General features: G+C 41.7%; 1 protein-coding gene across 1 annotated transcript in view; it reads left to right on the top strand.

The window, feature by feature from the left end:
• The first annotated feature begins 4609 nt into the window (after positions 1-4609).
• LOC115165041 (phosphatidate cytidylyltransferase 1) overlaps positions 4610-13069 on the top strand; it is a 53181-nt gene continuing 44721 nt past the window's right edge. The window contains exon 1 of the mRNA XM_029718069.1: positions 4610-4960. Within this exon, the coding sequence (XP_029573929.1) occupies positions 4901-4960 (60 nt within the window). The 5' untranslated portion in view covers positions 4610-4900. The remainder of the gene's footprint in view (positions 4961-13069) is intronic.

Raw genomic sequence — 13069 nt, 5'->3', positions numbered from 1 at the left:
TACAGAGGGCAGTACGTACGGGGCCAAGTCTCCTGCCATCCAGGAATTATATCCTCGCCGGGGTCGGAGGAAGGCCCAAAAAATTGTCAAGGACTCCAGTCACCCAAGTCATAGACTGTTCTCTCTGCTACCGCACGACGAGCGTCAAGTCTAGGACCAAAGCTCCTTTACAGCTTCTACCCCCAAGCCATAAGACTGCTGAATAATTAATCAAGTGGCCAACTGGACTATTTACATTGACACCCCCGCACCCCCTTTTTTTTTACACAGCTGCTCCTCGCTGTTTATTATCTATGCATAGTCACTTTACCCCTACCTACATGTACAAATTACCTCGACTAATCTGTACCCCCTCACATTGACTCGGTACCGGTGCCCCCTGTATATAGCCTCGTTGTTATTTTATTGTGTTACTTTTCATAATTTTTTTACTTAAGAAAATATTTACCAAGTAAACTAAACTCTTTCTTGAACTGCATTGTTGGTTAAAGGGCTTGTAAATAAGCATTTCACGGTAAGGTTGTATTCGGTACATGTGACAAATAAAGTTTGATTTGATTTGAGTGCAATGTTCACTGTTCATTTTTTGTTTTTCTCAATTCTGTTTATCTATTAAACTTGCTTTGACAATGTAAACATTGTAAACATATGTTTCCCATGTTAATAAAGCCCCTTAAATTGAAATTGAAGTGTGAGCTAGCTAGCTAGCTGATAGGACTAAGATTTTTATACCACCGAAGATAGACCGCAGTCCGTCGTTTCCAATGGGAGAAAATGAATCATAGTGGACAGAACAAGCAAGGAGGTGGGCAGAGCCGAGCGCAAGCTAGCGAGATCCTATTGGCCCGTTCTAGCGTATATTTGTATATTTCCTTAAGGAAACGCCTACTCTGTTAAGTGGGCGTATGCAATAATTCAATTCGCCCTTTGCACTCCTTCTAAACATCACCATTTTTTGAAACTATGGCAAAGGGAAAAGTCAACAAAACTTAGTCCACTCTGTAACAGATTCAAGTTTTGGGAAGAGAGTACTGTAATGAGATCAAATGTTTAATATTTGCGAAAATTTGTAGAATGTTGACCAAAATCCATCTTGTTCCATCTTCTCCCACTGCCGGCCAGTGGGCTTTCTCTCATCACCATATTTGGTAGTGAGTGGAAATGCCAACCGGATAATATATCACTACATAAATACTACATGAATACATCCACAATATAGTATATCACTACATAAATACATCTATAATATAACATATCACTACATAAATACTACATTAATACATCTATAATATAACATATCACTACATAAATACTAAACTCACTACATAAATAGAAACGTCCCTTTTTCAGGACCCTGTCTTTCAAAGATAACTTCACAGATCTTCATTGTAAAGGGTTTAAACACTGTTTCCATGCTTGTTCAATGAACCATAAACAATTAATGAACATGCACCTGTGGAACGGTCGTTAAGACACTAACAGCTTACAGACGGTAGGCAATTAAGGTCACAGTTATGAAAACCTAGGACACTAAAGAGGCCTTTCTACCGACTCTGAAAAACACCAAAAGGAAGATGCCCAGGGTCCCTGCTCATCTGCGTGAACGTGCCTTAGGCATGCTGCAAGGAGGCATGAGGACTGCAGATGTGGCCAGGGCAATAAATTGCAAAGTCTGTACTGTGAGACGCCTAAGACAGCGCTACAGGGAGACAGGACGGACAGCTGATCGTCCTCGCAGTGGCAGACCACGTGTAACAACACCTGCACAGGATCGGTACATCCAAACATCACACCTGCGGGACAGGTACAGGATGGCAACAACAACTGCCCGAGTTTCACCAGGAACGCCCAATTCCTCCATCAGTGCTCAGACTGTCCGCAATAGGCTGAGAGAGGCTGGACTGAGGGCTTGTAGGCCAGTTGTAAGGCAGGTCCTCACCAGACATCACCGGCAATAACATCGCCTATGGGCACAAACCCACCATCGCTGGACCAGACAGGACTGGCAAAAAGTGCTCTTCTCTGATGAGTCGCGGTTTTGTCTCACCAGGGGTGATGGTCGGATTCGCGTTTATCGTCGAAGGAATGAGCATTACACCGAGGCCTGTACTCTGGAGCGGGATCGATTTGGAGGTGGAGGGTCCGTCATGGTCTGGGGCGGTGTGTCACAGCATCATCGGACTGAGCTTGTTGTCATTGCAGGCAATCTCAACGCTGTGCGTTACAGGGAAGACTTCCTCCTCCCTCATGTGGTACCCTTCCTGCAGGCTCATCCTGACATGACCCTCCAGCATGACAATGCCACCAGCCATACTGCTCGTTCTGTGCGTGATTTCCTGCAAGACAGAAATGTCATTGTTCTGACATGGCCAGCGAAGAGCCCGGATCTCAATCCCATTGAGCACGTCTGGGATCTGTTGGATCGGAGGGTGAGGGCTAGGGCCATTCCCCCAAGAAATGTCTGGGAACTTGCAGGTGCCTCTCACAGCAAGAACTGGCAAATCTGGTGCAGTCCATGAGGAGGAGATGCACTGCAGTACTTAATGCAGCTGGTGGCCACACCAGATACTGACTGTTACTTTTGATTTTGACCCCCCCCCCTTTGTTCAGGAACACATTATCATTTTCTGTTCGTCACATGTCTGTGGATCTTGTTCAGTTTATGTCTCAGTTGTTGAATCTTGTTCGGTTCATACAAATATTTACACATGTTAAGTTTGCTGAAAATAAACGCAGTTGACAGTGAGAGGACGTTTCTTTTTTTTGCTGAGTTTACATCAGGTGAAACATCTCACTCATCTGTGTAAAGGATGTCTATGACGGCAGCAACATCGGCAACATTAAGACTACTGGCTTTCATAAATTTGCCTTCAAAATAAAAGTCTGCGATACAAAAATCTAGATTTGCATACTCTTTAAAAATGTTGACTACATGGGGACAAATCTAAACAAAAGAGAATTACTACTTCGTTTAAGATGAAGAATATAAGGTGGGGCACATTGAGAAATAGTTGGATCTTTAGTAAATTAATCTAAATCCTAATTTTATTAGGATCCCCATTAGCTGTTGCAAAAGCAGCAGCTACTCTTCCTGGGGTCCACACAAAACATGAAACATAATACAGAATGACATATTACAGAACGTCAATAGACAACAACAGCTCAAGGACAGAACTACATACATTTTTAAAAAGGCCCACATAGCCTACATATCAATACATACACACAAACTATCTGGGTCAAATAGGGGAGAGGTGTTGTGCTGTGAGATGTTGCTTTATCTGTTATTTGAAACCAGGTTTGCTGTTTATTTGAGCAATATGAGATGGAAGGAAGTTCCATGCAATAAGGGCTCTATATAATACTGTACGCTTTCTTGAATTTGTTCTGGATTTGGGGACTGTGAAAAGACCCCTGGTGGCAAATCTGGTGGGATAAGTGTGTGTGGCAGGTCTGTGTGTAATTTGACTATGCAAACAATTTGGAATTTTCAATACATTTAGGTTTCTTACAAAAAAGAAGTGATGCAGTCAGTCACTCCTCAACTCTTAGCCAAGAGAGACTGGCATGCATAGTATTTATATCAACCCTCTGATTACAAAGAAGAGCAAAACGTGCCGCTCTGGTCTGGGTCAGCTGCAGCTTAACTAGGTATTTCCTTGCAGCACTGGACCACACGACTGGGACAATAATCAAGATTAGACTAAACTAGAGCCTGCAGGACTGTGTGGAGTGTGGTGTCAAAACAGCAGAGCATCTCTTTATGACGGACAGACCTCTCCCCATCTTTACAACCGTTGAATCTATATGTTTTGACCATGACAGTTTACAATCTAAGGTAACGCCAAGTCATTTAGTCTCCTCAACTTGTTCAACAGACACACCATTCATTACCATACTCAGCTGAGGTCTAGAACTTAAGGAATGATTTGTACCAAATACAATGCTCTTAGTTTAACAGATGTTCAGGACCAGTTTATTACTGGCCACCCATTCCAAAACAGACTGCAACTCTTTGTTAAGGGTTTCAGTGACTTCATTAGCTGTGGTTGCTGATGCGTATATGGTTGAATCACCAGCATACATGGACACACATGCTTTTTAATGCCAGTGGCAGGTCATTGGTAAAAAAAATAGAAAAGAGTAGAGGGCCTAGAGAGCTGCCCTGTGGTACACCACACATAACATGTTTGACATTAGAGAAGCTTCCATTAAAGAAAACCCTCTGAGTTCTAATAGATAGACAGCTCTGAATCCACGATATGGCAGAGGTTGAAAACCCATAACACTAGCTATGACTCTAGTATTTGTATAAACTCTTCATTGGTAAGGCTATCCAGTGCATGCAAGTATGCCCCCAATGCAATTCTGAAATCTATACATCCAAAGTGCGATTTAAACGGAGCTATACTTTTTTTTTTTTTGTCAAATTAACTAACTATTGTCTTTTGTTTCATTTATATAAAAACATTCCAGCCTTATTTGGTATTATCTAGTCGAAATATGGCATGATTCCACTATTAGTTTCCTTTAACATCACTTTCAAATGGTGGAGGGAGGGACTGGGGACATTTATTTTGAAGGCGAACAGCAAATTCCACTATTGTGGGTTTTAGTCCTCAGTGTCTCGCTTCACCATAGGTTCAGACACCTGAGATGGCGAACGGGAACGGTGGCGATAAACAAATGCAAGAACTCAGTCGGTTGAGAGTAGTAGACCGGAGGGTGCGTACTGTTGTTGTGAATGTTCTGTCGAAAAAAATAACAGCACATGTGCAGCAGAATCGGTAACCGAAGATCTTCATAACCGGATTACGAGAGTTGACTTCAATTGGAAGCTCGTCGTCGGTCGTCTTCAGACTCGGGTTTTATATGTTGTCGTGAGTGAAATAAGGAAAACATGACGGAGCTAAGAAAGAGAGGAGGAGGAGGAGGGGATCCTGACAGCGTTAGTGACAAGGTGAGAAACTTTAAACTAAGAAAACATTATTTTTATTTTAAAATCTCTTTCGTGCTGAAATTGGGGCTAGGGAGTTGTAGCTAGCTAATCTCCTTCCTCGCTAATTAGCTTAGTTAGCTAGGTAGTTCATGTTCACTCGCTAGCGGGGTAACTATGTGAATGTTACCTTACCAAATCGGCACTTATTGAATTACTACTGTAAAACCCTCTTTAAAAAAAAATGTTTTTTTTTGTTGTTGCGAGTAATGACTTATTTAGTTAAAAGGAATAATGATTTGCTAGCTAACATGCTATCGAGCTACTGGCTAACATGTCATACCAGCTGACTCAGTGCTGTAGCTAGTGACCCCTCTATACACAAGTGTTGTAGAAACATGGCCAATAAAACAATGTAAACCAAATGTTTATTATACTTTTAACCCCCCCAGATATAATATAGGACGCTGTTTTTCGTGTCTTGGACCCAAAAGCTTAGGAGTAAGTGTATTTCCAATGAGAAAGCAGATCACACTGTCAATATGACAGATACAATACTATAGTCTGATTTTAGGATCTGGGCAAAGTTGGCTCTTAATTATTTACAATATCTAATAAAACAAGGAGCAATTTGTCTAGGATGTAGTTAATAACATTATTATATTCCATTTAGCAGACGCTTTTAACCAAAGCAACTTAGTCATAGGGCGGAAAGTAGCCTAGTGTTTATAGCTGGGTCAAATCCTCTGATCTGACAAGGTATAAATCTGTCCTTCTGCCCCAGAAAAAGGCAATTTAACCCCACTGTTCCCCTGTAGGCTGTCATTTAGAAATAACAATTTGTTCTTAATTGACTTGCCTAGTTAAATAAAGGTTTAAAAAAATATATGTGCGGGAATCGAACCCACTACCCTGGTCTTACAAGCTATACCAACTGAGCTACAACGGACCACATTTTATTAACTTAAATGAATAAATAAAAAGTATATAAAAAATACGACTTGACTATGGTATTCTTAGACATGATGAAGAATAGTAAGGTGTAAAAAGCCACCTCTTTAGGTGTTATATAATAGCTAGGCTACATGGTATGCCTGCATTGTAAATAAGCGTTGTGACGTTATAATCATATGTTTACTTCATGGTGTTGTCTGTTACACAGTTGTTATGGTGATGCGTCTCTGTGTAACAATTAAATAGACAGGCCATTGAAAAGCATGAGGTACGTGGCCATGGTAACCATTTAAAACAACAGCTCCCTATAAGGGCCTGCGGTCCAGATTGATAATGACCCCACCCTGGCCGTGACCTCTCTCTCAGAACATGTCTCGGGAGTTGGGATATGCAAAAAAAAAAAAAAAAAAAAAAAATACTTTTCCAATTTCTCAAAAGTGAGTTTCCATCTTTCAAAGCAGAATTACTTTCCTATTGTTTCTCAACTGTTGTGTATGATATACCATTTTGTAGCTCTGAATCTCTACTTTTATCCAATGTAAAAATAAAAAACATTGAGTCACATACGTATAATACACACTTGTTTCATGTGAAATAGTACAAATAGCAGCACCTACCAAAGTATTATAGTAGTGCACTACTCACCCTCTGGGTCCTGATCAATAGCAGTGGACTATAGGGAATAGGGTGCCATTTGGGATACAATCAGGATCTACATTACATTGTACAGATCTAACGTTTTCGGGATCTTTATTCCCGCCGGGCCGCAAGATCCAGAGCTTCCCGAAGCTTCTGTACGAATGACTCAACAGCGAGCGCCACTCGGAATAAATACACACCATCTACACTAAAAATGTATTCACTGTACATCATTCAAAACAACACTTAACATTTAGCAGACGCTCTTATCCAGAGTGACTTACAGTAGTGAATGCATACATTTCATACCTTTTTTTTCTTCTCCTTTCCGTACTGGTCCCCCGTGGGAATCGAACCCACAACCCTGGCGTTGCAAACACCATGCTCTACCAACTGAGCCACAGGGGAACACTTTAGGCTACTTCAACACGGCATATTTACTTTTTATTTAAAACTTTATTTAACTAAGCAAGTCAGTTAAGAGTTCTTATTTACGATGACGGCTTTTACCACGGACAACGTTGGGCCGCCCGTCACGGCCGGATGTGATGCAGCCTCGGATTCGAACCAGGGACTGTAGTGACGCCCCCTTAGACCGCTGCACCAATTCGGGAGCCATAACTTAACATGTAAATGCATATCCTAAATGAAATTGAGATCAAATGGTTTCACCAGTAAAAACATGAAGATTTATAATTCACGGTTTAATGCAGTGTTTTCTTTTTTTACTTACAGTAACTTAGGAGATATATTCTGTTATGTAGAATACTGTGATCGTTGTGTTCTTGTAGAGACTGTGTAAAGGAGACTGTTCTCTAGGAGTAGAGCAGAGACTGTGTAAAGGAGACTCTTCTCTAGGAGTAGAGCAGAGACTGTGTAAAGGAGACTGTTCTCTAGGAGTAGAGCAGAGACTGTGTAAAGGAGACTGTTCTCTAGGAGTAGAGCAGAGACTGTGTAAAGGAGACTGTTCTCTAGGAGTAGAGCAGAGACTGTGTAAAGGAGACTGTTCTCTAGGAGTAGAGCAGAGACTGTGTAAAGGAGACTCTTCTCTAGGAGTAGAGCAGAGACTGTGTAAAGGAGACTGTTCTCTAGGAGTAGAGCAGAGACTGTGTAAAGGAGACTCTTCTCTAGGAGTAGAGCAGAGACTGTGTAAAGGAGACTGTTCTCTAGGAGTAGAGCAGAGACTGTGTAAAGGAGACTGTTCTCTAGGAGTAGAGCAGAGACTGTGTAAAGGAGACTGTTCTCTAGGAGTAGAGCAGAGACTGTGTAAAGGAGACTGTTCTCTAGGAGTAGAGCAGAGACTGTGTAAAGGAGACTCTTCTCTAGGAGTAGAGCAGAGACTGTGTAAAGGAGACTGTTCTCTAGGAGTAGAGCAGAGACTGTGTAAAGGAGACTGTTCTCTAGGAGTAGAGCAGAGACTGTGTAAAGGAGACTGTTCTCTAGGAGTAGAGCAGAGACTGTGTAAAGGAGACTGTTCTCTAGGAGTAGAGCAGAGACTGTGTAAAGGAGACTGTTCTCTATGAGTAGAGCAGAGACTGTGTAAAGGAGACTGTTCTCTAGGAGTAGAGCAGAGACTGTGTAAAGGAGACTCTTCTCTAGGAGTAGAGCAGAGACTGTGTCAAGTAGAGAATAAACACGTGCAGAAGCTTCAGGAAGCTCACAATCTTTTTGGTCCCGTGAACTTTAGAGTTGAATCCTCAGCCACGGCCCACATTTGTATATGGCTCTGGGTTAATCTAGTCCCCCCCCCCCCAGACTTTCTGCTGCTTCAAAGGCTCACCGTGACCACTCCCTACTATGGACTTGTGTGGCGTCTGTCAAAGGTTCGTTCTGGTTTTATGTGTGCGGCTGCATTACACAACGGAAATAGTGATTCATGACATGATGTGGTCTGACCTGATTTAGCTCTGTCCCAAATGGCACCCTATTCCCATAGGACTCTGGTATAAAGTAGTGTACTATATAGGGAATAGGGTGCCATAGGACTCTGGTATAAAGTAGTGCACTATATAGGGAATAGGGTGCCATTTGGGACATGGTCCTCTATGCCATAGGACTCTGGTTATTTATGTGTAATGTCTTAGAGATCGTGCCAAAGTGGTGATCGGAAAGCAGCCCACAATGTAGGTTAGACTGCCACAAGAGTCCCAGAACATGTGCTGTTATGAGGTTATTACAGACAGGCAGGCCAGTTACCTGTTCTATAGAGAGGCAGGCAGGCAGCTAACTGTTCTATAGAGAGGCAGGCAGGCAGCTAACTGTTCTATAGAGAGGCAGGCAGGCAGCTAACTGTTCTATAGAGAGGCAGGCAGGCAGCTAACTGTTCTATAGAGAGGTAGGCAGGCAGCTAACTGTTCTATAGAGAGGCAGGCAGGCAGCTAACTGTTCTATAGAGAGGCAGGCAGGCAGCTAACTGTTCTATAGAGAGGTAGGCAGGCAGCTAACTGTTCTATAGAGAGGTAGGCAGGCAGCTAACTGTTCTATAGAGAGGCAGGCAGGCAGCTAACTGTTCTATAGAGAGGTAGGCAGGCAGCTAACTGTTCTATAGAGAGGCAGGCAGGCAGCTAACTGTTCTATAGAGAGGTAGGCAGCCAGTTACCTGTTCTATAGAGAGGCAGGCAGGCAGCTAACTGTTCTATAGAGAGGCAGGCAGGCAGCTAACTGTTCTATAGAGAGGTAGGCAGGCAGCTAACTGTTCTATAGAGAGGCAGGCAGGCAGATAACTGTTCTATAGAGAGGTAGGCAGCCAGTTACCTGTTCTATAGAGAGGTAGGCAGGCAGCTAACTGTTCTATAGAGAGGTAGGCAGGCAGCTAACTGTTCTATAGAGAGGTAGGCAGGCAGCTAACTGTTCTATAGAGAGGCTGGCAGGCAGCTAACTGTTCTATAGAGAGGCAGGCAGGCAGGCAGCTAACTGTTCTATAGAGTGGCAGGCAGGCAGGCAGCTAACTGTTCTATAGAGTGGCAGGCAGGCAGGCAGCTAACTGTTCTATAGAGAGGCAGGCAGGCAGGCAGCTAACTGTTCTATAGAGAGGCAGGCAGGCTGGCAGGCAGCTAACTGTTCTATAGAGAGGCAGGCAGGCTGGCAGGCAGCTAACTTTTCTATAGAGAGGCAGGCAGGCTGGCAGGCAGCTAACTGTTCTATAGAGAGGCAGGCTGGCAGGCAGCTAACTGTTCTATAGAGAGGCAGGCAGGCAGCTAATCCCAAAGCCTTAAGGTCTGATCTTGGAACATGGCTCATTGAAAAAGTTGAAACACACACTGACCTCCTTGACTTGTGGTGTGTAGTAATGATTTAAACGGATTACCTCCGTCACAGTGGAGGTAAAGCATTGTTCCTGGACCTGACCTTGTATGGGACGGTCTGTCTATTAGACGGTCTGTCTACTAGACTGTCCTCTGATTTAGGTTCTGTGGGGCTTGTGGGACATACACAGCTTGGTAATGTAACCCCCTCCCCGTGCAGTGATAAGCTTGCCTGGTCCCAGATCAGTTGTCTCCTAAGGCCATTGGCAAAACAGGATTTACATCTAGGACCAGGCTAGTACACAATCTGGGTAAAAATGGATCTGCTCTCACTTCTATACATAGTAGCATCCTTCACTGTGCTTTCCTCATAGACATACACAGCCTTCGCTGTGCTACATCCTTCACTGTGCTTTCTTCATAGACGTACACAGCCTTCACTGTGCTACATCCTTCACTGTGCTTTCTTCATACCCGTACACAGCCTTCACTGTGCTTTCTTCATAGAAGTACACAGCCTCCTTCACTGTGCTTTCTTCATAGACGTACACAGCCTTCACTGTGCTACATCCTTCACTGTGCTTTCTTCATAGACGTACACAGCCTTCACTGTGCTACAGCCTTCACTGTGCCACAGCCTTCACTGTGCTACTGCCTTCACTGTGCTACAGCCTTCACTGTGCCACAGCCTTCACTGTGCCACAGCCTTCACTGTGCCACAGCCTTCACTGTGCTACAGCCTTCACTGTGCTACAGCCTTCACTGTGCTACAGCCTTCACTGTGCTTGCCTTTTCTCAGCCTGGCTGACACTTTTTAATTAGGTCCTCAAGAGGCTATATTCGAGTAATCGTATTAATTAGGGATTCATATTTGACCACCTTTACCAAGTTTTTCAATACCAGGAGTAATTCATATTTATCCAGAGAGTCCCGGGAAATAAGACTAAAATATGACGTTCCTTTTTTTTTAACGAGTTTAAAACCCAGGATGTGGTTACTGTGCCATGGATGTCCCCGAATAAGACAGGGTGCTTCACCGCCTCGTCTGCTTGGCCTGCACCACGATGGAAAGATTTCAGTTCAAATTCAACTGATATTTACAATTAGTAATGATAGTTAGTCTTATCTTTGATCGCCAATGGCATCAAAGGCAGGTTTATGAATTCCCGAACGTTATCATGCTCCTCAATTCATTGAGTGCATTTTAAAAAGTAGGCTGTCTCGACGTAAAGCATGTTCAGAGCGCATTCGGAGTACGTCGTTGTGGAATCATACAAACTTTATAACGGCAGTCAAACCATAAGTCAAAGGACCAATGTTGTTGCTAAGCTTGCTAGATATCCTCCTCCTAACGAATGACAGAGTTATATTTGTGTTTTTTTTTATACAGAGAGCAGATCAGCTCACGAATAACGGGGAAACGAAGAGTGGATATAGTTGAAATATTAAGGAATAGAATTTTCCCTCATGCCTCTGAATTGTAAACAGACGTCGTCTCTGACAGAGATGCCCTATGAAGTGATTTGTGCATATTCCTATCAAATATGACTGTCTAAAAGAGTCAAGACGTTTTTATATTTTATACAATTATATTATAGGCTAGCCCAAGCTCTCTGCCTAGAGAGTCAGTTTACTGTGAAACAATGATGGAGAGCTCAGCGTTCAGTCTGGTTTTACCTCAATAAATACCCTTCAATGGGTCCTGGCTGTGGCGTATAATTGTCCGGGGTTTTTTGTTGTTCATCCATCACAATAATGTGGAGTCCCTCCCTAACTGTGAAATGTGTTGAGTCCGCGTCGATAGTTTTCAATGATTAAAGCAAATATAGTGAGAATTTACACAATGATTCCATATAGTGTAGCTACAATCTCCACAATGATAATATAGACTATGGATAGGTTATATGCATGGTCGAATAGGTTACCAATATGTTATTGGGCTAATTTCTAGAGATGCAATGATATGGTGTGTCAGTATATTTTTTTTATTTTCATACATTTTGGAGTAGAATGGCCTTTTTTAAAAAGTCACCAGAACTGAGCTTCTCGGTCTTTCAACATAAAAAGGATCCCCTGGGAGGATACATGCACAAAATGAGGGTGGCTACTTTGAAGAATCTCAAATATTTTTTTGTTTAACACTTTTTTGGTTACTACATGATTCCATATGTGTTATTTCATCATGTTGATGTCTTCACTATTATTCTGCAATGTACAAAATAGTACAAATAAAGAAAAACCCTTGAATGAGGTGTTCTAAAACGTTTGACTGGTACTATATATACAGGGTCAGTTAATACCATACTATATACAGGGTCAGTTAATACCATACTATATACAGGGTCAGTTAATACCATACTATATACAGTTAATACCATACTATATACAGTTAATACCATACTATATACAGGGTCAGTTAATACCATACTATATACAGGGTCAGTTAATACCATACTATATACAGGGTCAGGTTAATACCATACTATATACAGGGTCAGTTAATACCATACTATATACAGGATCAGTTAATACCATACTATATACAGTTAATACCATACTATATACAGGGTCAGTTAATACCATACTATATACAGGATCAGTTAATACCATACTATTTACAGGATCAGTTAATACCATACTATATACAGGGTCAGTTAATACCATACTATATACAGGGTCAGTTAATACCATACTATATACAGGGTCAGTTAATACCATACTATATACAGGGCCAGTTAATACCATACTATATACAGTTAATACCATACTATATACAGTTAATACCATACTATATACAGTTAATACCATACTATATACAGGGTCAGTTAATACCATACTATATACAGTTAATACCATACTATATACAGGGTCAGTTAATACCATACTATATACAGTTAATACCATACTATATACAGGATCAGTTAATACCATACTATATACAGGGTCAGTTAATACCATACTATATACAGTTAATACCATACTATATACAGGGTCAGTTAATACCATAATATATACAGGGTCAGTTAATACCATACTATATACAGGGTCAGTTACTACCATACTATATACAGGGTCAGTTAATACCATACTATATACAGGGTCAGTTAATACCATACTATATACAGGGTCAGTTAATACCATACTATATACAGTTAATACCATACTATATACAGGGTCAGTTAATACCATACTATATACAGGGTCAGTTAATACCATACTATATACAGGGTCAGTTAATACCATACTATATACAGGGTCAGTTAATACCATACTATATACAGTTAATACCATACTA

The sequence above is a fragment of the Salmo trutta genome, chromosome 27, assembly GCF_901001165.1.
Source record: "Salmo trutta chromosome 27, fSalTru1.1, whole genome shotgun sequence".
NCBI lineage: Eukaryota > Metazoa > Chordata > Actinopteri > Salmoniformes > Salmonidae > Salmo > Salmo trutta.
Note: the sequence above shows the minus strand (reverse complement) of the source record. Positions and strands in the feature narration are given on the sequence as shown.